Genomic DNA, 27,584 nt, shown 5'->3' on the forward strand with positions numbered 1-27,584 from the left:
TGTATAACATAGACTGGAAAAAATTGAATTGAGAATTTTGTTATTTCTTGTGTAGTTCACAAATCTTTCAAAACATACCCGGGTAGTCATCATTTAAAAGGTTTTTTTTAAGTTTTAAGAAAAAACATACAGGTATAGATTTTTAAATAGTTTTTAATAGCAGTTCTATTATAGAATATCATAAATACAGGTTTTAAAAAATATTTAAAATTCATTTATTATATTTTAAAGATTTTGAGTGTTATGTGAAAACATTGTTTTATATTTTTATGTATTCTAAACTCTATTTAAATGTTACTAAATAAATATTATAATTTTCTATTATTTAGTTACAAGTCGAAACATCCACTCCAGTATGATTTTTTACCTGATGTTATTTTGATCACAAAATTGAAAAAAATTTTGCATATCAAAAATAAAAATAGATGTGACGAAATAGAAAATTTTAAAGGTAAGTTAATTTTCTTTGATATTGTTTCAAAATAATCTTCTCATAGTAACTTTTTCTACTAAATGCTATGGAAAAATATAAATATAAATATTTATACAAAATGACCAATTATGATGTATACAAGACTTTATTGAAGTCACTTTGAATACAGATATTTCTTTCTTTTTCTCTTCCTTCAGCATTATTAGTTCCACTTTTTGTGGCTGTATTGCTTTTTCTTGATTTGGCTTTGTTTTGCAATCAGATACACTTTCTGATTCAAATTCTCTTTCTTTGAGCCAGAACCAGGCTGTACATGGAATTACAGTAGAGAGTCGTTAATCCAAATCAATTGGGGACTGGAGTCGTTCGGATTAGTGATTTGTTCGGATAACCAATTATGTACGAAAAAATATATTAACCTGTCCAATGTTCAAATTTTTCTCCATTGTGTGTCGCTTCGTGTTGAATTTTCATTGATTTTAAGCCTAACGAAAATTTTTATAATAATAATCGAGGCTATTTTATCGTTAAAAATTATTTCTTTATTTTGTACAAACAAAATAAATATATTGAAGAATATAAAAACATGAAAATTATACTTTAGAAGTAAATCTAGTATCAAAAACGTTCGATTCAGCATGACACAGTCCGACTGAAAATCATTCGGATAACCGGTGATTCGGATTACCGGGGTTCGGATTAACGACTCTACTATAGTATTCATTAATTCCATGTCATATTCTGTCTTGGCCTCTTTTGGTTGCATCAACCACCTCATACATCTTACAGGTCTTTGGTGACCTGTAAGATGTATGTTCAGTAAAAACTCTTAATTAAGCAATCTAATTTTCATATTTTGAATATAACAATGAGTATTAATTTTAGTGTACCAAATAATGTTAATTATTAGTGATGAGATTGTTATTTTTCTACACATGATTATGATCTTTCTATTTCAGTTTGAAAAATTTGGCTTATGAAATCTTTTTTATATAGAATTTTTGCCAGTTTTAATAGACAGGAACACAACTCATTTGTATGCTCAGTTTTTATTGGGCATCTATGAGAGATGCACATAGATGTTATTTTAAATTAATTTAAGATAACATCTATGTGCATCTCTCATAGATGGATATTTAATATGGAGGGTTGAAGAAATTAGAGGTAACACTCAGTATGGTGGAGTCAGTAAACAAATAGTCTGACTCCGACTGGCAAATTTGAAATGTGCAACTCCGACACCCACTTTTCCTTTTTTAAATGTCAACTAGTATTCCTTTTATAAGAAAGACATATCTGAATATTTTTATCTAAAATTTTTCTACTACTAAAATTTGTACTAAAATTTATGGTGAGAATCAAAAAATTGATATAATGAGAATTTATATTACCTAAACTTTTGAGTACATAAATAATTTCATTTTTATTAGTTAATTACCAAAAATTGATTTAAATTTAAACATTTTAAAGGCAAAATTAAATACAGTAAAATGCAAAAAATAATGATTTAACAAATGATGTTATAAATTGACCTGTAAAATAGTTTCTCCTGTTCCAGCTACTATGGAAAAGTTAATTCCTACTGATAGTTCACTAGACTGATGTATATCATAGAATTTTAAAATATGAATTTTGGAAAAAAAATCTTTTTGATATCTAAATTTGTTGAAGTGTCTGTTTTTTAAGAAATATCTTTAGAAATTAATTTTAAAATATTTTTCATACTTTACATTTTACCAATAGTAAAATTCAAGGTTGGAGTCACCAGAGTCATAAAAATTTTACCAATTCTGACTCCATCTCTGCTTTAAAATATCCAATTCTGTTGACTTTGACTTCAACTTGATAATAGCCACTGGTGGTTGATATCAACAGATGTTGGATTTGGTAAAAAATTTAATTTGAAGTCCAGTTAATGAAAATTGTTAAGCATATATAGGAGTTAATAATAGCAGTAGTTTTTGCACTCTTGTTTAAATAGATTAATATTTAAAGCTGATTGCATGCTTAACCAAAAAAATTATAATCTCCACCAGAAGTTATAATGCTTTTTCTATGGGGAAAATCTTATCCTAAAATTCTTGAAAATTGAAGTAGATAGAACCAACAGTTTTTATAAATTTTTAAACTTGTAGGAAATTTATAGAAAATTAACAATTTGATTTTCAAAATTTATGTAATGTTATATAGAAATTGTTAATAGAAGAATTAATAGTATGTTAATAGAAGAATTAAAAGGATTCTAATCCAAAAAACTGTTTGATTCTATCTACTTCCATTTTCAAGAATTTTGGAAAAGGATTTTCCCATAAAAAAAGAATTACATTTTTAATGCTGTCTGCTGGAAATCATGTGCATAACCAAAGAGATTATAATCAGCCTTAACATTTAAAGGACTGGTTAAAACAGATATCAGTAACTGATGATAATTGCATGTTATCAATCACACGAAAAGACAGATTAAAAATGCCTATTTACTTTATAATGATGATAATGCAACCAAATTCTGATTATAATAATTGAAATTTTTTATAATGTGTTTAAACTTATATGTTTTTTGAACTTGCTAATTCCAATATCATTATATGACTGACTGAACATTATATGGTATAACTGATAAAAATATCTGTGAATTAGTAAAAGCAAATTCTACTGTATTTAATTTAAATATAATTAAATTGAAATTAAATTAATATTATTGTAGAATGTAATAGTTATAATTGCTTTAATCAGTAAATTATTAAAATTTATATATTTCAGATACATCATCAATTGAAACATCACAACAAAATCAAAGAATATTTGCTATCTATTCAATATTACTTCCAGCTGCTGTCTGTGATATAAATATTATTACAAATATTTTAGAGGAGCTGACAGATGAATTAAAATTGATTTTCTCAAATTTACGATTATTGGTTGATGATGATATATATTTACCAGCTCCTCCACTTTATTGTCCTCAAGAAATTCGTGTAAGTGTAAACACAAATATATTCAAACCTAAATATTCAATTAAAAATACAATACCAGAATCATTCTGAATCTAATAATTTAACTTATTCAAATTAATAAAAATAAATTAATTATATATGTAAAATAAGTTATAAAAATATAAAATTATTATTATTATTATTATTATTTATATATTTAAATTATTTTTCTTTATTGATTTAGTTATTTCAGATTGATAAAACAGAAAAAGTTGATTCAGAAATTTATTTGAGACATAAAATTTCTGACATTATTCAAAATATTATTTTTCTTCTAAGAGCTTCAAATTTAATTGTTCCAATTATTTGTGATTATGTTACATTCCTACAAAATATTCAAAATTTGGTGAGATTTTAAAATTGTTTAATTTTATGACTTATAAATATACTTTAAAGTGAATAATTTCTGTAATTTTTCTTAATAGATTCCTGATTATCCAATTCACCAATTATATTCAATTATTGAAAGATTAAAAGTGGAAGAAAAAGTTCAATATTCATTTGATAATTTCAAGAATGATAATTTTGCTCATATTTGTTTTTATTATTTTCAATTAATTTGTGCTCTACTTTGGATGATGCATGTAAGAGATAATTTTTCACAGTCTTATCGTAAAATTCAAGATAGTTTCATTTTTTCACAGTCAAGCAGGAAAAGAAATTGGGTAATTAAAAAGATATTTTAATTTTATTTTATATATTTATGTTTCGAAGTATTAAATCAATGTATTGATATAATACTTCGAAACATAAATATATATTGTTTACTTAATATCTTCCTTAAAATCCTATAGAAAATAGGATTTTAAGGAACTATGTATGAATAAGTAATTTTTACATTATAACTTAATTAGTTCTTAGAGATTAGGAATAACTATGTTAAGCTAAATTTCTATATTTAATAGCTTCTTTAAATGAGGTCATGTTCTGACAAATTAACTCTATACTTAAATTCATAACTTAAGAGTAAATTGTAGAAAGTAAATAGGACACTCAAATTATATATTTGTTAACTTAAAAGATCAATATGAAAGAATAATCAAGAAAGTGTAATAATAATAATTTAATTTGTTTAATTTAATTATAATTTATGTTAATTTATAACATTTTTGTAATTATCACTATGATTTTAATATATTTTAATGTGTATATTTAATAAGAAAACAATACATTCTATATGTTTAATATAGGTAAGAAGTAAAATAGTAAAAGTTCTCTGTCTGCCAATATATATACATAGAGTCATGATAATTCAAGGTACTACCATCCTTAAGTCAAAGCACATGTACTCAACCAGAGCATGTTAAAAATTACATATTTGGGTAGTTCAAATCAAGTGTTTTATGAGATACTATAGGCTGAAATTGTAAGCACACTGTAAGATCTAACATTGACTTTCAATTTATTGTGTTGTGAAATGATATGGTTGCCACTTGCCCCGTATTGTTCAAGACATCATGTATTTTAAGCACAATATATTATTATTATCTATACAATAATAATTATTGTTGTGTTAATTAATTAATGTCATCTAATATTACTTCATGGTTTTCTGGCTCCATATTATCTGTATTAAATGCTTATTTCAGGTAGCTAATTGTTTGAATTTTTTCATTTTTTATTAGAACAGCTTCAGCTTCCTGATGAATATCAGTCACTTTGAACTTTCAACTATTTTTGAGGATTGAACAATATTTAAAAACTACACATTTTCATTCTAAATTTGTAAAAGCAAACTCCACACATGTGCAGTATTAACCCCACTTCTCTGCTGATAAAAGTATTAATTTTTTTTGGCAGCATGATATAAAAAAAGAATGAAAAGCCAATACATTTAGTTGGAGAAGCAAGGTTAATACTGTACATGTGTGAAGTCTGTTTTTACAAATTTAGAATGAAGATGTGTAGTTTTTAAATATCATTTGATCCTCAAAAATGGTTGAAAGTTCAAATTTAGTTTGAATGGTGACTGATATTCATCAGGAAGCTGTCCTAATAAAGGATGAAAATGTTCTTTCATGATAAATTTAAATGGTTGGCTACCTGAAATAAGCATTTACCGTATTTTACGGACTATAAGACGCTATGGACTATAAGATGCACCTTAATTTTTAAGCAATTTTTTAAAAAAAATACCTATAAGACGCACCTGAATTTTGGAGGCAATTTTTCGAAGAAAAAAGTGCGTCTTATAGTCCGTAAAATATGGTAATACAGATAAGATATTTAATGTCATGTTTATTATTATAAAATAAACACAACATTATTTAATCTTTTCCATTGTGTATATATTCCATATACTTTGAGTCTTCAATAGTTCAGGGTTGTCTCATTCTTGAATAACATGAACTATTGAGACTACTGTATATATATAGGCAGGAAGAATTTTGAAATCATGTTTAAAAGCTTTAACGTTGTAAAAATAATTGCAAATAAAAGCAATGAATCATAAGGGAGAAATAAATCATATGAATTTAATTAATTTTTTTTTTAACTTAGGAATCAGTTTTTATAAGTTGGGAGTAATTTATTAATGATCTGAAACAAATGAATTAAATTTATATGATATGAAATAGAAGGCAATAAAATAAATATTTTTTCTAAATTACAATATTAAATCTTAAGATTTAATTAAACTTCATTAAATTCAATTTTCTATCTATATTTTTATATTTTAGGCAAATTACACTCATGATGCTGTTTATAAAGACTTACTCAAATGGGCTGTTAATCTTTATCCATTTCAATCATTTTTTCAAAATGATGTTCTTGAACATATAATAATAAATGTTGTTTTAGAATTACAACCATCCGAAGAGATAACTGAATACCTGGCAACTGTTTTTTTTAATCATGATACACTTAGCACAAATATTAAAAAATTGTTACTTGAATTGCTTGAAGAATGGAAAATTATAAATGTAAATAGTGTTGAAGTGAATTTATTTTCTCAGGAAGAAGCAAGTGAACTGAATGAAAGTGAAAAAATTGATGAAGACAATAAAATTATTTTTCAAAAAGCATTGCAAAATAATATCTCAAATGCTGAAAATGACAGTAAGAATGATTCTATGAAACCAAAATCACTTTATGATATATTTTTGCTTAAATGTCAAAGACAAAGAGAGAAAATAGATAGATTTCAAACTTTGATAGGTACCAATACATATAAAACTTCATATGTATCTTCAACCTTAGATGATGCTTACATAGTTAGTTTATTTTCTTTTGAATTGGATGATTCATATGTGGAATTTTTAGAAATGTTTTTAGATATAAATGCTTTTAAGTATTTGAGTCAAGATAATGCAGATAGATTAAATATACCCTTAATTCCACTTTATGCTGAAAATATAAGAGAGCAAATATATCAAAAAAATAAAAGCTTGTTTAAGAAAAGATGTCAATTTATATTTCCTATTATAAGCAACTTATGGAAAAATTATTGTTGGGAAGCAGAGCATAAAAATAGCAATAAAAAAACAAGAAAGATTTTCAAACCAAAATCCTCATCAACTCCTCAAATAAAAAATGTTAAAAATTTGCAGAAAGATTTTTCAAATAAAGAAATAATAAGAGAAGGGTCCAATTTAGAACTATCTTCTACCAAGCCAAAAGAGTTTCATCAACAGCAAATTAATTTATTTCTTCAATTTGTAGATTCTAAATTTAAAGAAATGGAAGATAAAATTTATTGGTTATGTTATTGGGCAAAAAATTATCCTATATGCCCTTTAGAAAATGATATCTTAAATGAAGGACCCAAATTAAAAGTTGAAATTCATCCAATTCAAATTTTATATGCTCTGTATCATTTGAAAACAAATTTTAAATTTGTAAAACATGCTGATGAAAAAAATAACAATAAAAATGAAAAACACATTGAAGAAACATTAATACATAATAGTGAAATAACTGATTCTAAAATTGTTTATGATAGTAATTCACATCTGTCCGAGAAGACAAATGATAATTTTAAATCTGATTTCTGTACTTGTGTGGAACCCACCAAAGAAGTTAATCTTTGTACTAGTTTGAAACAAAGTATTGTGTCATTAAAAGAACAATTGAATAATTGGAGAGTTAAAAGATCAGAAATTGCTAATAATGTTCATTTGAAACTTAATGAAGCATTACCAAAGAATATGAATAGTATTTCTTCAGAGGATGTAAGGGGCAAATTACCAAATAATGAAACTGTTTCTATGCAAAGGTATGTTTTTGTATTAATAAAATTTGTTTTTAACAAAAAGTACTGTAATGAAACATAATGAGCTATAAAATTTTATTTAAAATTTCTGTAATTTATTTAGAATTACAAATTGTCTTCATGCTAATGATTTTAAAATGTAGTCGTTGAAATGGCTGTATCAGAATAATTATAATTAAAACTAAAATGTAAAATTTACATAATTCATTATATGAATTCAATGTTTAGATAAATTAACAAGCATTATATTCAGTCAGTAGGAACAGTTTTGTAAAAAGCTGCTTTTTTCCAATTTATTCTGTTATACAAATTGCTAAATTATTAATAATTCATTGATTATTTAATTATTAAATATATGGAAGTATATCTTTTATTATAATTATTAATCTTTTACTTAGATGAAATATTTCAATCAGGTTTGTTAGAATAACATGTAACTTGGTTAATCTATTAGTACTCAATTAAAATTAATGAATAAGTAACTAATTTGATTTTAATTACTTTTTAACTAAAAAATTAAATCACCATTTCTGTATGGCTTATTTAATAATTTCTTACATATGTTTTAAAACTCTCATTTATAATTCTTCATATATTTAAGCATCAATGTAATAAGTAAATAGATTTATACTACATGGATGATATGAATAATTTCTTTATTAATCAGTTTTCTTTTTTATATCATACATATAAGATATATGAATAAAAAGCCAAAATATTAATAAAATTATATCTTCATGTACTGAATTTTTAAAAAAATAATTATGTATAATACAGGTACTCCTCACTTTACGACCTATCTGCTTAACAACCACTTGCACTTACGACCAATCGAGTTTCGACCTGCAATTCGGGGAATCCCCTTTCTCAGCTTGAGTGTCGATCAGTGGCAAATAGTGACACATGCACTAAGCGTACTATAATTGTCTTATAGTACTACGATAGGCTAATAGTGTACTATAATAGTCTTTTTATGAAAAAAATTTGAATTTTGTTGCATAATTTGTATAATTTTACAACGATCCTATATTCCCAGCGAAAGCTCCTTGCTTGCTTATCGACCAATTCGCTTAATGACATAGTCGTCAGAATGGAACTTGGTCGCAAAGTGAGGAGTACCTGTATGTATATATATATATATATATATATTTAAAGTACTTTTAAACTCATTTTTTTAGGTTGATGCAGAATGATATTTATTCTTTTCAAGATCAGAATGAGAATGACATACATTATTCATCTTCAAGAGTTAGTAAATTTTTATCTTTTCCAAAAGTCAAAACTCAAGACTTTGAAACTGCAATCAATTCTGAAAACACTAGTTCATTAACATCAGTTACGAAATTACCTTCTGGAAGTGGAACTAGTTCATCAATTGAAGGAAATAAATCATCCTTATATTCCAATCAACCTGTTGTTTATCCTACAACATCAAAGCTTACAAGTAAAGCCAATCAGAATGGGAAATGCTTGAAAAAAGTTAATTTTACCAGATATGAAGATTTATTTGCAGATAGAGATAACAAGTTACCAAGAACTTATACAAATATTGGCATTCAAACTTCAGTAAATGAAGGAAATGAATTTAGTAATAGGGAAAACAGACATGCTGTTCGTGAGATGTTAACTTCAACTGTTCAAGGAACTTTCTGTCAAGAATTAAAAAATATGGCTGAAGTAAGTATTGTCTTGAAATTTTTAAGTTTGTTTTTTTAATTTGTATTTAAGAAATTAGAATTACCTACTGTTCAATTTTCAGCAAATGGGTTTAAGCTTTATTGCTGGAGCTATTGGATGTATCAGTGTACAGTCACAGCAATCAAGAACTTATTTTTCAAATGCAAATACTCAGACAGAAATTATAGGTGCTAATGTGTCAAATTTAAGCTGTAAAAATCAAACAAAAAATATTAATCATAATGTTGCTGAACAAATTTCATTACAGAGGAAGACAGATGAACATATAACAATAAATAAAGAATCATCTGAGATAAGAGTTTCAAGTAATTTAAAATTAAATTCAAACCATGACAGCACACAAAAAGATATTGTGGGACATAATCTTATTGATATAAAGTCATTAGATGGTTGCAAGAATGATAAATTGTTTCATAATGTTAGACATTCTCATCGATCACTGCATGCTGTTGAGGAAGAAATGGATTCTGGTAAAGATGTTACTCCTGACACTCTAGATGAATTATCAGGAATTGAAATTTCTATTGACTCTTGCTTTGATAATACTCCTACAGAGAAGGATCCTGCATTTTCATTCAAACTTGAAGAATATGTAAATAAAATAATTTCATTTCCACATGTTTTGACTTATGATAAAAGTGCAGACAAAGCTTGTTTTCAAAATAAAAACCATCAGTTCTTAACAATAAACCAGAAATTTAAAGAAAATAATCATTTTTGTTATCAGCTTTTGAATATTCCAAACAAGCAACCAAAAGAAGAATTATTTAAGCTGCCTCTTAAGTCACAGTATGAATTAATAAGTCATTGGAATTTAAATGCTACAACAGAAAATAAAAATTCAGATATTAGATCAATGCTACCTGATTTATTAAAATCAAAATCAGTAAAAAATAAAAATATTCCTCTTTTACAATATTCTGAAAATAATTATGGACCTTTACTATACTTAGAAGAAGAACAAAATCATAAGTTTATTACACAGAAGAATTTAAAAAATAAACAAAATGAAAATTTACCCATGAATTATGTTCAAGATTATCTTTTGAAGAAGAACGAGTTTGCAGAAAAGTCTGAAAGAAGGTAAGAACTATTATATATATATATATATATTAAATAGCAAATTATTTTGTAATAATTCAATTTTAGATATTTTTAAATCTGTATTTTAGATTATCATCATCATCAAAATTATTTTTAGTTTCTATTGAGCATTGACATTTTTATATTAATATACAAAGGGTATTACTATGGCCTATGGTGTTCCTGCCTAAATCTGCAATTGGGCCAAAACTTTTGGTGGGTCAACCCTGGCCCCAACTACCCCACATCAAATTTCAGGTTTGAACTTGAACATGAAAAATTCAAAAACTTTCTGTGGTTTTTCCTGGATATCTCAGAAAAGCAATTGCTGATTTTGATCAAATCAAAACTGGGTGATACAACTATGTAAAGGCTAAATCCATTATTTTTTTTTTTACAGATTTTTACATGCACATTTCCTTTGTGAAACAACCAAAAATCAATTGTTCAAATATTTGCTCTCCCTAGCAGAGCCTGTTATAAGTTGCAAAATATACTGTTTGAGATTACAATGTCTGATCTATAGGTCTGTAAAGTTTCATTAATTTATCTTGATGGTAAGATACTGAGAAAATAAACAGTAGGGGATCAATTTATGATAACAGGTTGCAAATGATAAGTTTAATATTAAAATGATCTGTGTGGATTTATTTGTTAATTTTTCTTACATCATACATCAAGGTAAATTAGTGAAACTTTGCAGACATATAGATTGGACATTGTACTTTTAGACAGTGTATTTTTTGATAATATGTGCTTCTTGTCCTTAATTACTTACATTATGCTTGTGTCCACTTTGGATGTTCTTGTGAACTAGGACTTGTTATATTGAGGAAGGAGAAACATACCATTTCCAATTAAGATTACATTAAAATAAATATACTGCATTTACTCGCATACTCGCACTGCTTCAAAATCCTAGGTCATCCTATACGCACAAGTGAAGGATTCTTTGCATTTTTGAAATAATTTCTGTGAACTGTGTATACTTCATGCTGTCATTATAGATCTACAGTCTATTTATTGTAAGTTGGCATCTACTGTAAACAAATTAAGGCACACTTTCCTTTGTTTATTGGTTTAATCCTACTTCTATTAATTAAAAATCGCATTGCATCACATTCGTCTAGTTATTTATAAAAACATCAATGGAATACAGGTCACTTTGCAATTATTATAAATGTAGTTATTTTATATTAAGTTGTTATTTTTAATGAATATTAGCACATTCTGAATCATTAAAAATAAACTTTTTTGGGCCGTGCGAATTATAATGTTTTGGTTTTCTTTTCCATTTATCACGTATTAAGGCAAACATAGTTGTTTATCTTATTATGTGCATTTGATAATATTTTATTTGTGATTAAATGAAATAAAATTAGAATTGTATTAATAAATCTAATTTTCTTTATTTTGATGTCTAAAGTTGTACCTTGTCCTATACACGAGATCATCTTATACCCAAGTAAATATGGTATTTATTAATGTAATTTTGTATGCCACTACAATCGAGCATTTTGGGCCAATGTCCCTCTTCAGCAGATGTTACCATTTTCTTTATATTTTAATACAGAGGTGGGCAAGCAAGAGTTCAGTGGGAGCCAAAATGTAGGTTTTGCAAAATGCATGGGAGCCGCAGTTCTGTACTGTCATGGCAGATAGTGTGGTAAGGCAGGGAAGGATAGGGTGTCCCCCATCCAGGTCGAGAATTTGTTTTCAAAGAATAGATTTGAGATGTCAATTTAATTTATTGCACCAACTTGGAAATAAATTACTAAATATTACATATATATAATTACATATTTTCACAAAATTGTGAAAATAAAATTGTAAAAATAACAATAAAAAGCAGAAATTAACACTTTCAGTGAGAGCCGCACGTAACTCAAAAAGAGTTGCATGCGGCTCTCAGAGCCGCATTTGCCCATGTCTGTTTTAATATATCCATATATTTCTTTTGACATTTTCGGAATAGACTGTTAAACCTCAATTAGTAAATTCTTCCAGTAAAATTTCTTGAAAATATATCTATTCACTTAAACATCATGTATTCATGAAACAGGTTACCAATGCACCAACCCATGAAGAAATTATCCTGTTCACACCACCTTGACAGCTGTTGACAACTTATTTGGAATTTATTTTTAATAATTCCTTTGTCTCTATCCTAGTTATCTAATTTAATCTTTATTAAAATTAATTTTTAATATATCCATTTGGATTCTCAGTTAATATATTTATAAACTTGGTTAAAAGGTTTCACACTTTAAATATTAGAGTTTTTATAAATTATTTTCTAATCAACTTTTCATGTTTATGCTTAATAAATCTGTATGTAAAATAATTTTTTTCTAGTGTTTCAAAAGATTTTTAATTGGAAGTTTTTATAAATTATAGGATGAAACATAACTCTGGAAACTCTTCTGAAAGCAATAGTGATAGAAGTGAAATATCATCAAAAACAAAAGATGTTATTCAAGATAATTCTAAAACGGTAATTAATAGTAATTATATAATAAAACTATTATTATAAATCTCAAAAATGATAGAAAATGGCTGAGACAGTGAGAGTTTTTATAAAGTCATTGCTTTCTCCAAAACATTCTTGAAGGCTACACTGTGTAAGTGATAAGTTGTGATGTATCTTCTCATCCATTAGTCACAGAACTTATCACTTTTGAGACATTTGAGCTCAATGAATGGTTTTTCTAAGCAAACTCAGCAATGATGTCACTACATCTTAACTAGCAATGAGTTTCCATCGATAACTTTAGGAAAACTCTCAGTAAAAGTGTCAATCTGCTGCTTTAAGAGTTTGCATGTAGTACATTTACTTTTATTCATCCTTTTAAAATTATAATAAAAAGTTTTAAAAGTTATTAATTTGAATTAGAATCAATTTAAGAACTGATCAAATCTGTATTTAAAAAACTAATAATAATAAAAACAGAATCTTTAGCCCAAAATTACATAGCATTTATTAAACTAGTTAAGTAACGCTGCATCAGTGTGTAGTCGGAACGAAGCTGCTTGCACCTTTATTTTCTATATTATGAGGAAAAAAGAAACAAAGAATCATTCGTTCTCAACAATTTATTTGATTTCTATTGGATCATTTAAAGATACAAATATAATGTCAGAATAAGCCATTAATTTTTCTCTGCACATTCTGAATCATTAAAAATAAACTTTTTTGAGCCGTGCGAATTATAATGTTTTGGTTTTCTTTTCCATTTATCACGTATTAAGGCAAACATAGTTGTTTATCTTATAATATTTTATTTGTTTTTATTTCATGAAATTCTGTCTATCACTATGGGTCTTGGACTTACAATAAAGATCGCTACGAGTCAATCTGTAACTCTTTAAAAATACTGAGTCAGTTATTTTTTTCACTTGACTCAATATAACATAGATAAGACCGATATCTGTCTCTTTTTTTTCCCTATATCTATTTTGATTTTTGGAAGAGTTAATCTCTGTGATTTATGTATAGTCATCAAGTATGCTAAGATAAGGGAAACTGTCTACGAGATGGCAATATACTGCCATCGTTCGAAGAGCGTGTTATGGGGATTATTGGAAACAAATTACCGTAGATAAAAGGTCCCTGATAGCTATCGAATTCCACTAAAATAAACAGAGGAAGAGCTGGAGGGTGAACATTAGGAGCATATATAATGTAGCGTATAGTTCCTAGAGAACCTTTGACGAGACCTCCTTGCTCCCATAAGTTCACTCTCAACATGATTTTGACATTAAATGAGAGATTCAAATACTTGGAGAGACCAAGAGCTGAGTCATCTTTGGATGAAGGCGGTCTGGAGTGTTTTCAGATGCTATATAAGCAAGAGGGCATCCAGTTGACTGCAAGTAGTCTTCGTTGTTTTGTTTAACTTGCTTGTTTGTTGGATATAGCTCTACTGCCATTTGGAACTGATCAAGTTCATCTCTGGATAAATAGGCTCGATTTCTTGTCGTCAGAATGTTCAGATCTGTATCAGAGAAATCACCCGAAGCTAGATGTTGTAAGACATCTGTGAAGGAACTATCTGTGCTATTTTGTCTATGAGAATTACTAAGTTCAATGAACTTCTCAAAAGAATAAAATGCAAATGTAACGTAAAAACGACATTACATTGTAAAAAACACTTGAGTAGAGAGGAGTATCTTTAACAGGAGGAAGCTGACAAAAATCACCAAACAAATAGATAAAGAATCCACCAAACAGCTCATCTTTCTCGAGGTTTATCTCCCTCAATCTTCTCTTGATCATTCTTGTAAAGCATTCTTGCACCAATCATCGACATTTCATCGATGATGAATTTGATCGACTTCATCTCAATCTGGAATTTCTGTGCAGCTTTTTCATTTAGAGATCGAAATTTCGTACTAACGATAGGAAGACGAAGGAGAGAATGGATCGTAAAGCCATCAATATTGATCACTGCTGCTCCATGTTATAGAGTAATAAGTTAAAAAAAGAAAACTTTTTTTAACTTATTATTCTATAAAGATTCTTTATATTTGTTGTGTATCTAGTTAGCGATAACATTTACATTTCAAAATTATTGTTTTAATGCTTGTCATATTTTCTGACCACTAGATGATGCTTCTACACGTGCATGCAGGAAGTGACTAACACTTGACTTCATGCATTCCTTGTCAACATTATAACTCTAGAATGAGTTGTCCGATCTTGATGAAATTTTCTACGATGACTCATCATCACTCAAGGATGAACTGATTAAAATTTCAACTCTCAAAAATGATCCATACTGAAGAAAAACCCCTATCTCCAGTTCTATAAGAACGGATCATTTTTGAAAGTTGATATTTTAATCAGTTCATCCTTGAGTGATGATGAGTCATCCAAGAAAATTTCATCAAGATCGGACAAATCATTCCAGAGTTATTTTGTTGACAAGGAATGCATGAAGTCAAGTATTAGTCGTCACTACGTTCCGACAATTATTTAACCAAGTTCTAGCCAAGAAGGTAACCCAGCATTTTCGTTTGATTACGTAAAAGCATGTTAACAAAAAGTATAGTAAAATTGGCAGAGTGATCCTCAGAAACTTTCATAAGTAATTTGATTGGATATATTTGGTCTTCTTCCTCATTTTCTAACAATTCTGTTGTGATCCTAGCAAAATTTTCAATGAGTATGAATTTATTAGTGAAGTAAGAGTTTAAAAAATGTAAAAGCTAAATTATAGTTTTGATAATTTTAGTTTTTAGACAATGCTTTATATGTTTAGTGTTGTCTAACATTATGCTATTATATTTTCAGTTTTGATTTGAGATGTATACTATTTAAATATTCATTACATTCAGCGCCGAATTAAGCCTCTAGCGGGCCCTAGACAAAATTTAAATTGGGACCCCATTTAAATAAGTTGCTTCTAAACAAATCTTATATAATGTGACATTAGCGTAGCTAGCATGGGTGACACCTGGTGCGGATATCGTGGTGTCACCCCAAGTCACACCGTAGTGTCACCCTTTTTAAGTCTTTTATAAAACACTATTGAATTGTAATATCTTCGCACTCGAGCAACTTGAACGCTATATCGAATATGCAATGTCACGACGTATAAGTTTAGATTTAGAAAAGATCTCATGGCGTACATCACATTACTTCTGACGCACGGGTGACTGTTGACCTTTTTCATTTTTTTTTTTTTTTTAGGCAACGGTTAGTCGAGCGGAGCTTAGTAGGAATTGTTAAATACAGCCTTTTCTGTCCTATCGAATTTCTTACATAATTTTTAACTCGTTTTGAAACAGAAATCTTCTGCACTGAAGCCGGGCCCCTCCGAATTACGGGCCCTAGACATTTGCCTACTTTGCCTATTCGATAATCCGGCCCTGATTACATTTGCAAAGATTGAAGTAATTAATTAACAAATGACAAATTAAAATTTTATTTCTGCTGTAAAAATGACTGAAATAATATAAAATGTTGTATAATTATATTTTATGTTAAAAATATCTGAAAAATGTAAAAATAAAAAATTATTTATAAAATATTTAAAAAGAAGTTTATTCAAATAAAATTTAAAATATTTTAAATATAACAAATATTTAAAATTTTATTTATTTATCACTTTTTGCTATGTTTATTTTATTTAGTTTTTATTCATTTCAGAAAGAAAAAACATTAAAGATATTATCTAGTGATACAATATTAAGTAAGTAGTTTATGTATTAAATTATAAATGACAATATAATAATTTTTCTTAATTTAATTTAATAATGATGTTTAATAATAATGATGATAATAATAATAATGTTTAATTGTAATTAAATTAAACATTTTCAAATTAACCTTTAGAAATAAAAAAGAATTCAACAAAAAATATTTATGTTTTGTAATTTTTTCAGTTTTTTATAAACTAGTAAAAATTAAATAATAATAATAATAATAATAAATAATTTCTATTAAAAGTCAAACTTTAAGATTATCTCACTTAATTATCTGTCAATTTCTGTAAACTGTCACATTGGAATGCACCAATTGTCTGTACAGAAAGTTGCACAATAGTAACAGCAGCACTTACTTATGCCTCATTATTTCTCCTATTATTTTATCACTCGTTCTTTATCACTTAAAAGTAATTAAGAACTAATACAAAAGTGAGGAAAACAAAGAAGTTGATAGATGCAAAGCCATAATTAGTGACAGTAGGGTTTGTCAGTTTTTAAAACCCGGTTTTTTGAAGAAATTTACATAATTTGAAAACTGGATATTCCCAACTAAAAAACTGGTTTTTGAGCTTACACTTAAACATAAAAATTAATTAATTATTTAATTAAAAATATCATTTTGACACAAAATTGTCTCTAGCATAAAACAGGTATACTGTTAAATACTAAGATTCATAAAACACTACAAAAACAAAAAAAGTGTCAAATTCTCCCTACAATAGGGAAAAATCTTGTAACAACGGAAAAACGATAGAAAGATTTGTACACTAAAATAATGTGTTGTTTTAGCTTTGAATGACGTCGGTGCTTCTCACACGTAGAATGAAGCAGAATATTGTAAAATTGAAGAGCTCCTTAAAGTTTTAGGACCAATACGTTTAGCAGCTGATGCCTTAGAACCACAAGATTTGTATCTTGTCATCCTACTTATTTACAAGTGAAGGCGTATTTGAATGTTTGTTATGTGAATTTGAAAAATTTGAAAACTTAAATTAGTTCCAAGTTGTTACATGCTGTATAAATACAAATTCAAGAGAAGACAAACAGGATTAGTAACACTTCTCCTTTATTTACAAAATTCAGAGAACATTTGAACAAAGTTGTTTAGTGTATTTCTTCCACTAGCTGCAAAATCTGCTATTATTAAGTTATCTGGACAAATATTATCGAGATTATATCCAAATTATTTTATGAAAGATGACTGTGGTGATGAAAAAGTGGTGAAGAAGAAAATCAAGCAATAGCTTTAACAAATGCCATGGAAAAATCGATACATAAATATCTTCAAGAACCTGAAGAAATGAATTTGTCCAGCCCTAAAACACTAAAAAAGGACTTTTTAGTATTAGTGAGTACAAACAGAAGAACAAAAAATTTAGATTTATTATTTTTTAATACTTTAAAGATGATTAAACCCAGCTCAGTAGCAAGTGAGAGTTTTTTTTTTCTATTTCTGGCAATTTTGTGTGCAAAAAAAGCACACGGTTGAGCAATAGATCTATAGACATTCTTTGCTTTCTAAAATCATATTTTCTTAGGAAAAATAAGAAATAAAATAATACTTTGTAGACATGCATTGTTATTTGTTTTTCTTTGTGGTTTTATATGGAGTAAATTTTATAGTTTAATGTGATAATATAGCAATTTCTTTTTTGTTTTGTTTTGTGTAGATGTCGGTCAATTTTATTTTGTTATATTTTTTAAATTTTATAAATATTAAATAAATTGAAAAGTTTTAAAAGGAATTATAAATATTCCTTATCTCCATTTTTTGGGGAGGTGAAAATTCAAAAACTGGTTAAAACTGGTTTTGTAGAGAAGTTGAGATTCAAAAACTGGTTTTTTAATAAGTCGGTTTTTGTATAAACCCTAAGTCACAGTGAAGCTGAGATTATACTGTTAAAGGTGCATCAAATGGTTTGAGGTGCAAGAAGGAGTAGGAGGCAACACAAATGCCGCTTCTGGAAAAAATTTGCAGCATTTTTTTCATAAAGATTAGGAATACACTGAAACAAAAAGAGTAATGATTATTTTACAGAATAATGATTATTTTAAAAATTAGGCTTGAATGTGTTTGAACTTATGTTTTATGATACTTGTTTTATTTTAAATTGTGTTTATTTTGGAAATACCTATGATGTATATCATTACTGTTGTATAAATAATTTTTAAAAAACTTCTACCAACTGTCTTTTTGTTTATCTGTTAAGATTCTGGTTCTTACATTGACAGATAATTGAGATTTTATTATATTAAATTTTTTTATATATAAAATATTTATTTATAAATAGCAGAGAGAAAAATTCAGCAAAATATTTGTCTTTTATTGTATTTCATAACTTTATTTAAAAATAAAAAGATTACTTAACGAAAATTTTATATCATTTGAATACCGTCATTTGTCTCACTATGCATTGCTAATTTGATATATATTAATATTCCCTGAAACCAGCTTTAAAATTAATAGATTTTAAAGCTGGTTTCAGGGAATATTAAGATTTTAAACTAAACACAGAAATTTTGAATTTCTGTGTTTAGTTTATAATAAGAGTGGATATGCATGCTAAAATAAATAGATATATGCTAAATGCATATTTAACTTCAAAAAACTTTGTAGTTACTGAAACTTTAGTGTTTGAACAAATATATTTAAAGTAAGTTTATTTCATTTCTTTAATTACAATAAATTAAAAAAAAGTTGATCAAAAAAATGATTATAAACAAACTGAAAATAAAATTAGAATAAAAATTTGAAATTAAACTTCCACTTTTGATGTCATTTACCTTCATCAGAAGGATTTTTTTGAGTATATAATAAGAGAATATTATAATTACTAATTATTATTAAGATTATTATGCAGTGAAAAATAGATGAAACCATATGTCAGATGAATTCTTTAAACATACTACTATGAACATCACTATAGATATATAAATAAATTATTAGTCTATAAAACAATAATTTAGTGATACAATTTTCTATTTTTGAGTTTAAAAAAAATACTATAGTATATAGAAATACAAATTATAAACCTTGAATAAAAAGTTTGAATTATTAATACTTATCATATCTATCATTATATCAGTTGATGATATACCTATGAAATATTTATTTCACTTTGTTTTAGAAATTATAAAAAATAAACTTTAATAAAATTAATTTAATTTTTAGTTTTCAAGTATTAGGATGAATATGAGGTTTAATTGAAAGTAATGAGACTAAATTTGTATTGTGCACTATGGCAAGACTAACATTTGTTTGCATAACAGTCAATTGAATAATCCTTCCAAAATATTTAGTGAAAGATTTAATCTTTTCATGTCAACATAATAAGTACTGTTGAAGATTTAGTTTATGTATGTTTTGAGTAGTGGTTAGAGAAGAATGGAGAAAAGAATATTATACAATATATTCAGTGAAATTTTATATGAAATTGAAGAAAGAGTGCAACTGAAATTATGATGCATTAAAAACTACATGTGGTGATGAAATTTTGTCATGGAGAAAAGAATATTATACAATATATTCAGTGAAATTTTATATGAAATTGAAGAAAGAGTGCAACTGAAATTATGATGCATTAAAAACTACATGTGGTGATGAAATTTTGTCATGGACTTGTTGGCATAAAATCTTTTTGAATGTCACTCTTCAAGATTGACAAATGGCAATCATAAGTCATCATTAGAAGGCAAAGGTCGTTGTTTTGAAACCATCGAGAACATCCAAAAAGGTGTAATTGATGTGCAACAGCTTGATGAAAATGACCTCCAAGGATGCTATGAGACATGTCAAAAAAAGATGGAAAAAGTGCATTATGTCAGAAAGAGCTTACTTTGACAGGAATTAGCATTAAAATGTAACAATTTTAAATAATTGATTTGTAATAAAATTAGCTTCATTACTTTTCAACCATATCTTGTATATTTGATTATGAAAAATGTTTAATGATATTTTAAAATTTTATTTTCTAGAGCAGTTACAACAACATTCTCATTTTCATTCAACTCAGACCAGTCAAACATATGCAGATATTCAATACAACGTAGTCACTAAACTGAATCTTGATACCAAGAAGGTATTTCATATTTATTATTAAAGTTTAAAATTATGATATTTTTCATCAATAAGAATATTCAATCTAAAACTTGGTTATAAATCATAAATATATGTAATAAGTTTACATTTATAAAACTTTGCAAAATTTTATAAATTTAAATTAGTTAAATACAGATTATTTCAAAATAACATTGTAATGTATTGCAACACTGTTACACATACACACCTACAAAATTATATATTGCATATCCTTGATCAATCCCCTTAAATGTAGGAATGATAAACAGAATGGTTTGCTAATCACACTTCAGAAACAAAAATATTACTCAAGGGTGAGACTCTACCATTACGTAATGTTTTTATGAGTGTAAACACCTCCACCCTCATAATGCATTATATTGATTACCTGCATACCTACTCATCCATCCATATCTCCATTTTGAAATTTAGGGACAGCCCCCAATATTTAATTACTCAAAATTTAATGTGGATTAAATAGAAAATAATAGATTTGGAATGAATGAGTTTAAAGTTTTTTCATTTCTTATACTGTAAATATTTCTTGTCAGTTCATGATTTAGAAAGAACAAAGAAGAAAACTGAAATTGCAACCAACAACAATTTTTTATTGTTTTCACTTTCTGCTCTGAAACTCTGAAAATGAAAGGTATGCCCATCTTATTTTCAGAGAGTAAGTCTATTAGGTACAAGTTAACACAATAAACCTAACACAAATGAAATATAATATACTGGTAACTCTAATATAATGTGATAGTTAGGTTTCATAAAAATGTCACATTATAAAAATTGTGCTATGTGAGACATATATTACATATAAAAAATGGGTTTACATTCCAAAAGAATTTTTTAAAATATAAATTTTATTTATCATGTAAGAAAAACAGCCTTGTTTAATTCAGAAATTTGTTTTTAACAAAACATGAATTACAAAACAAAAACAAACTTATGTACAATTCTTTATTTTACAAATTTTAATAAGTCTTTTATTTCACACAAAAAATAAATTTTATTCATCTTCATTACTATCTTCTAAAATAACCTTTTACTGATATTCTTTATTTACCAACAGCCAGATGTCTTCACTTGAAACCTTTTGGACACTGCTATAACTTTCAGCTTCTTTGGTTCTTTTGTTCTGATTTAGTTTCCAGGAAGTCAGTTGTGAGAGTCTGCCCAGTGTTTTGTTGCTGTACAATATATTGATTTACAAGACAAGTATCAAACAAACAGACCAGGATATATAACATATTCTTAATTATATCATCCATTACTGCTTTATTTTTTCATCATATTATTTGATTAATATTTTTTTAAACAATTCATGCATTATTGTATTAGATATTATGAAAACATACAATACAATAACTACAAATGCAATAAGTAATTTGCACAGCGCTTCAACTTCTATGTTTTTAAAGTAGAAATAAAATCTCTTTATTGAGTTATTAGAGTAGAAATGATTAATTTAATGTTTATTCTTAATTTAATGTGTTCTGATTTACTAGTGAACAAAAGTAAATCATGAATAGTTTCATTCACACTATAAAGTCTCTTTACATTGTAAATAAACTAAATTCTTTAATTTGTAAGTTGTTAAATGTTAAATTCTACCTTTTAAAAAATTATTGCATTTACAAAGTTAAAAAACATATTTTAAATTTTAAATTTTTGTTTGGAATATTTTAATATGATTATTTCTAATAAGTATAATTCTTTTAAGACTGATACTGAAGTTACAACTAACAGATCTGAGGTTAAGAATATTGAAACACTAACAGACGAAAATTGTTTCATTGGTTAGTATAGTTTATTTAATAAAATTAAATAAAACTTATTTTTAAGAATATAATTTTATCATTATATATGATAAGCTTGTATTTGTTTCTAAACTATTTAAAAATCTGTTGAGTTTTATCCCCCACAGTTTAAGTTTGTTGTTTTTCTTAATATTTTCTTGTTTTTTATCAGACATTGACTATAGGATCCCAAATTAGATTACTAAAAATTTTTAACAGCTAATTTCAATTCCCTCTTTTGGTCTTTCCTTGTAGTTATTCTATTTGCTAATCAAATGACTTAAAATGAAAAAGCAGAGTTTAAAGATAGAAGTAGTTTTTTTTATGAATACAATTTTTGATACATCTCAAATTTTTATTAAGTTACATTACTATTTACAGTATTAGGAAACCTACTGCTGAGGTTCATTCAAAATATTGATTTTTGAATCAATGTGATTTCAATTTAGCTAATGTAGTTTAGTATTTGTTGAAAATTTTTAATATACTTAAATAATAAATTATTTATTTCAACATTAGGCTTACTATATTTTAACAATATCTATTATTTCTGTTGTTAAGACATTTGTTGCTTATACATTTACTATAAAATAAAAGGCTGTCAATTAAGTCATGGCAACAGTTTTTCAGAATATTCAAAATTTTTTAGTTACATTTGTGGTATAGTGTATGGAAATCTAAGATAGAAATTATGCATTTAGAAGTGTGAACCATCGGGAGGCAAGAGGAAGTCGTACCTTGCTTTCCGGCAACAGGTCATTAAATCTGCCCACTTGTCAAGGATTGCTAGGTTACAGTTTAGATGCCCATAGGGCCGGGACATCCTTCGTTTGGTATGCGAGTGTAGCAAGGGAAGAGGGGACGATGATAAGGCGTGGGCAATAGACAAGTAATGACACCATTTAATAATGGAACAAGATTTATTAAAATAACAAAATAGATGGTTATAATTTTGAAGGATTCCCTACCTAGTTATCTAGCTCTCGAACACACGTAGGGGAGCCGAGAGAGAGTTTACAGGACCTGTTAGCATACCTCTTGAATGGTTCCATGGATGACGGACTGGAGTTTATTCCGATTCGAAGCACCAAGGCATCCTAAGGTTTCACTAGGTAGAAAGTTTGTGACTCGACGGTTGGTATAATCCGGAGGCTTGACAAGGTGTACGCTTGACTGACCGATGACCAGCGACTCCCTGAGGGTGGAAAAGAAGCATCTTTTATAGCTTCTTGGTGGGAAAATACATCATGTGATTGATTGTTGTGGGAGGCAAAGATTTATTAGAACAGGTGTGGAGGTTAAAGGCGTTCCTGGGATCAAAATAAAGAGACGGAATTGAACATTAACTATAAACCTATCATGCAAATTGAGCTGTAGGATGGTTGAGAACAATAGAATGTTGACATTTTTTTGAAGAGGGTGGAATTTTTTCCAGCAGAGTAAAATTTCTCCCTAACTCTTTATGTAACAGAAGGGGAAATAATTAAAAATTTAGGCTATAAAAATTCCGGATTTCACAGAAGTATATTTAAATAATCAGAGCTTTAAATTCTGATTCTGAATTTCAATACTTATCATTCTATAAATAGAAAATCTGTTGTTCATATTTTTTACTATCTGATGATGAAATACAGATATTTTCATTTCATCAAAATTTAACATGTCTTGATCATTATTTTTATCATTAATGTCTTCCAATCTTCATGTTGCTTGCTCTATCTGATTTGTCTCTTTTCATTATAATTTTAACTCTAAATAAAACATTCATTATTTTAATATAATGTTTAAGACCAAGTTCATTATTTTCCTGACAAAACAATGAAGCAGAAGCAGTTTCTTCTTTGCTTTTGATTTCTGAATTGTTGATTAATAATTCTTTTCAATATTGGGGGAATAAAAGCCAAATTTCAGATGTAATGTTAGAATACACTGTAGATGTGAAAAGTTTTATATTCATTTTGACTAGATATAAAAACTTCAGAATTCTTATTATGATAAAGTTTCATATTGTTCAAAAGTGATATAAAATGTGATAAAGTTCAGAACATTTATATAAAATGTATTAAATAAGTCTATCAGAGCTTGCTAGTGAGTTATTCTAAGAATTTTAAAGAAACTATAATTTATTTCTGTTTAAAAATTGGAAAATTGAGCTTCCAGATGGAACTTTGATGGTTACTCTCTTTGACAAAATTTTGTGTCATGCTATTAGTACATTGTAAATCAGTTATCAAGCTAAAAAAATATCACAAAGTAGATCTTAAATTTTTGATGATATCAATTTGAAAAACAAATGATAATTTTATTTTTTAACTATCCATTTATTATCTTTTTCCTAATGGAAATAGATGAAAGCTTAATATGTGAATTAGAACAATACAAATCTATATTTTCTTGTAGTGATAGTTTTACTATCTCGTAAGAAATAAAGGGAAAGTTTGAACAGTAGTTTACAAAACTGATTAAATCAATAACTGTATTGTAAGAAATATTAAATATTAAGTAGATTTGTGCATATGATATAGAAATGAAACATTTTATATATACCAGATCAAATGAATAATGATAATTTTTATTTTAAAAATATTTATTAGTTTTATATAAGAATGTTATTTTCTTTTTTTGATGTAATCACAATTAATTTTTTAAGATTCTAAATCATTTTATCAATTTCTATTTTTTAGTAATATTTTTTTATTATTAAAATTATCAATAATTTTCTTAATAATAATAATGCAAAATGTAATTTTTTAGTTTATAGTTATCAGTTTTTTTATATTATTTTATTATAATATTTAGATAAAATTTAGACTATTTATATAAGACTTATTTAAATATTCTAAAATTTATATTGACAGAAAATGATAAAACTACTAGAGAATTTGGAATTCAAACATCTTTAATATCTAATAAAAGTGAAAATTATGATAAAATAGTTGAAAAACCACTATTAGATGATGATGAAAATAGAAAAGTATATGAAAATTCAATAACAAATAATGAATCTCAGAAAATTTTACAAGAAAATATTCAAAGAAAAATAGAAAATAAACAGAAGCAAGTAAACAGTTTAAATTTGAAAAATATTTTAGATCATTTAATAGATGAAGATTTATCCTCTGATGGTAAATTAGTTCAACTTGTTGAAAATTCAAAGCAAAATATTGAAAAAATTGATCCTGAGTTAAAAAATCAGCTGAGGCCAAGTAATGAAAATAAAGTTGAAACTGAAACAGACAAGACACAAATATTAGAAAATAACCATGTTGAAAATAATAATAATTGTAAACCTGATTTAAAATGTATAAGTGTAAATACTGAAAATGAATTTCAAGTTGAAATAAAACATAATGAAATTTTAGAATTTAATGAGATAGGTAACAAAAACCATAACTTGAAAACAAGTAAAGATAATGAAAATAATCATCAAACTTTAATAGAAGAGGAACATATGTTAGAAAATAACGAAAGAGAGAAATCTGAATGTAAAGTAGAAACTCAAAATGAAAACTTTAGTTCTCATGGCAACAATTTTTTACAAAGAAATACTGTTGAAAATCAAATGAAAGAAGAAATTAAAATTACAGGTATCATATACTATAATAAAAATTAAAAATCAATAATGATGTTTTAATATTTTAAAACATAAAAATTTATTTTAGAAAATAATGGAAGAGAGAAAAATTTATGTGATGGTGATCAATTGACACAAGAATTATTAGTGGGAAATCAGGATTATGTTAGAAGGTATTTATGATTATATTGTAAAGATTGATACAAATTACAAGTAGTATTTTTTTTTTCATTTTTGTTTTACAGTTATTGTGTTATTATCATTATGCAATTTGTTTTGATTTATTCAGTAAATTTAAAAAGCTTTAAATTTATCTATTTAAACTTAATATAAAACAATTTTCTATTTTTATTTAATAGATATTTAATGAGTCATGATTCTGATAAAGGAAAATATAAAATTAGTGCTAAAGAATCTCTTAATCATCAGTTATTAAAAATGCAAGAAAAATTGGATGCAATTGAAAAAGTTTCAGATACAATGAAAGAAGAAATTAATTCAGCACAAAAGGTAGAAATTATTCAATATTGTACTGTATATAAATAATTTTAGTAATATTTTATAGATATAATTTATTTCAATCTTTCTTTTATTTTAATTAAATGCACTTTCCTTGTACTTTCCTTGTAAACATTTTAAACAGATTAGAAATTTACAAAATATTTTATTTGTTTTGTTTTATGTTATTTGTCCATTATGTAGAATGATGTAAACTGTGAATTTTATAAAGATTTTTATTTAATTATTTAATTTTTAAATTATTATGTACTGTACATTTTACTAGAATATAGATATCTATATTGTCTTTTTTCTAACAAAGAATGCAAAAGAAATTTTAGCTAATCATGACTTCTTATAGTAATTCTTTTTGATTTATTATCTCTGATACAAGATAGTTGTAAATGAAATAAGCTATGTCCAATATGAATATAGTTGAAAAAATTTTCTGTTTGTATAATTTTTCAAACAGATTAAAATAAATCCCATTTTTTGACATAATTTTTATATACTCATATAAAGATCTTATATACCTCATATATATATACTTTCCTTATAGCATCATTTTCTCTTGCTCATTTCATCTTTCATATGGGATTGTTGTACATGTTCCCTAAACAGAGGACAACTAATTTTGGCATGCATTTCATGACAGTTTTCTTCTTTCCTGATAACTTCTTTCTCTTATCTGTATTTGGGGCTAGTCAGAATTACTAGCTCTTGGTGATGTAAACCAAAACTTCTGTTATTCTTTCCTGTCCTCTTTGAGTACTACCTGGCAAAAATTATAATATGTTGTTAAATTTTGGAGCATTTCTACAAGAACAAATGTTGAAAAAGGCAAACAGATAAATATATTAATTAAATTGATTAATTAATTAATAGAAATTCTAGTTTTTAAAGCTATTTTCAAAAATAATATATTGTTATTTAATATACACTATGTAATAATAATATATGTATATTTAATATTGTTTAATAAAAAAAGAAGTTAGAGAACTTTTGACT

General features: G+C 26.3%; 1 protein-coding gene across 1 annotated transcript in view; it reads left to right on the forward strand.

The window, feature by feature from the left end:
* LOC136983345 (protein PF3D7_1417600-like) overlaps positions 1-27,584 on the forward strand; it is a 72,703-nt gene that overhangs the window by 21,109 nt on the left and 24,010 nt on the right. Inside the window, exons 12-25 of the mRNA XM_067280041.1 lie at positions 330-451; positions 3,194-3,408; positions 3,620-3,772; positions 3,852-4,091; positions 6,105-7,639; positions 8,815-9,313; positions 9,396-10,417; positions 12,815-12,911; positions 16,569-16,611; positions 20,603-20,706; positions 22,429-22,504; positions 25,363-26,091; positions 26,167-26,251; positions 26,438-26,588. Of these exons, the coding sequence (XP_067136142.1) occupies positions 330-451; positions 3,194-3,408; positions 3,620-3,772; positions 3,852-4,091; positions 6,105-7,639; positions 8,815-9,313; positions 9,396-10,417; positions 12,815-12,911; positions 16,569-16,611; positions 20,603-20,706; positions 22,429-22,504; positions 25,363-26,091; positions 26,167-26,251; positions 26,438-26,588 (5,071 nt within the window). The remainder of the gene's footprint in view (positions 1-329; positions 452-3,193; positions 3,409-3,619; positions 3,773-3,851; positions 4,092-6,104; positions 7,640-8,814; positions 9,314-9,395; positions 10,418-12,814; positions 12,912-16,568; positions 16,612-20,602; positions 20,707-22,428; positions 22,505-25,362; positions 26,092-26,166; positions 26,252-26,437; positions 26,589-27,584) is intronic.

This window comes from Centruroides vittatus, unplaced genomic scaffold, assembly GCF_030686945.1.
Source record: "Centruroides vittatus isolate TY-2023 unplaced genomic scaffold, ASM3068694v2 contig_880, whole genome shotgun sequence".
NCBI classification, from domain to species: Eukaryota; Metazoa; Arthropoda; class Arachnida; order Scorpiones; family Buthidae; genus Centruroides; species Centruroides vittatus.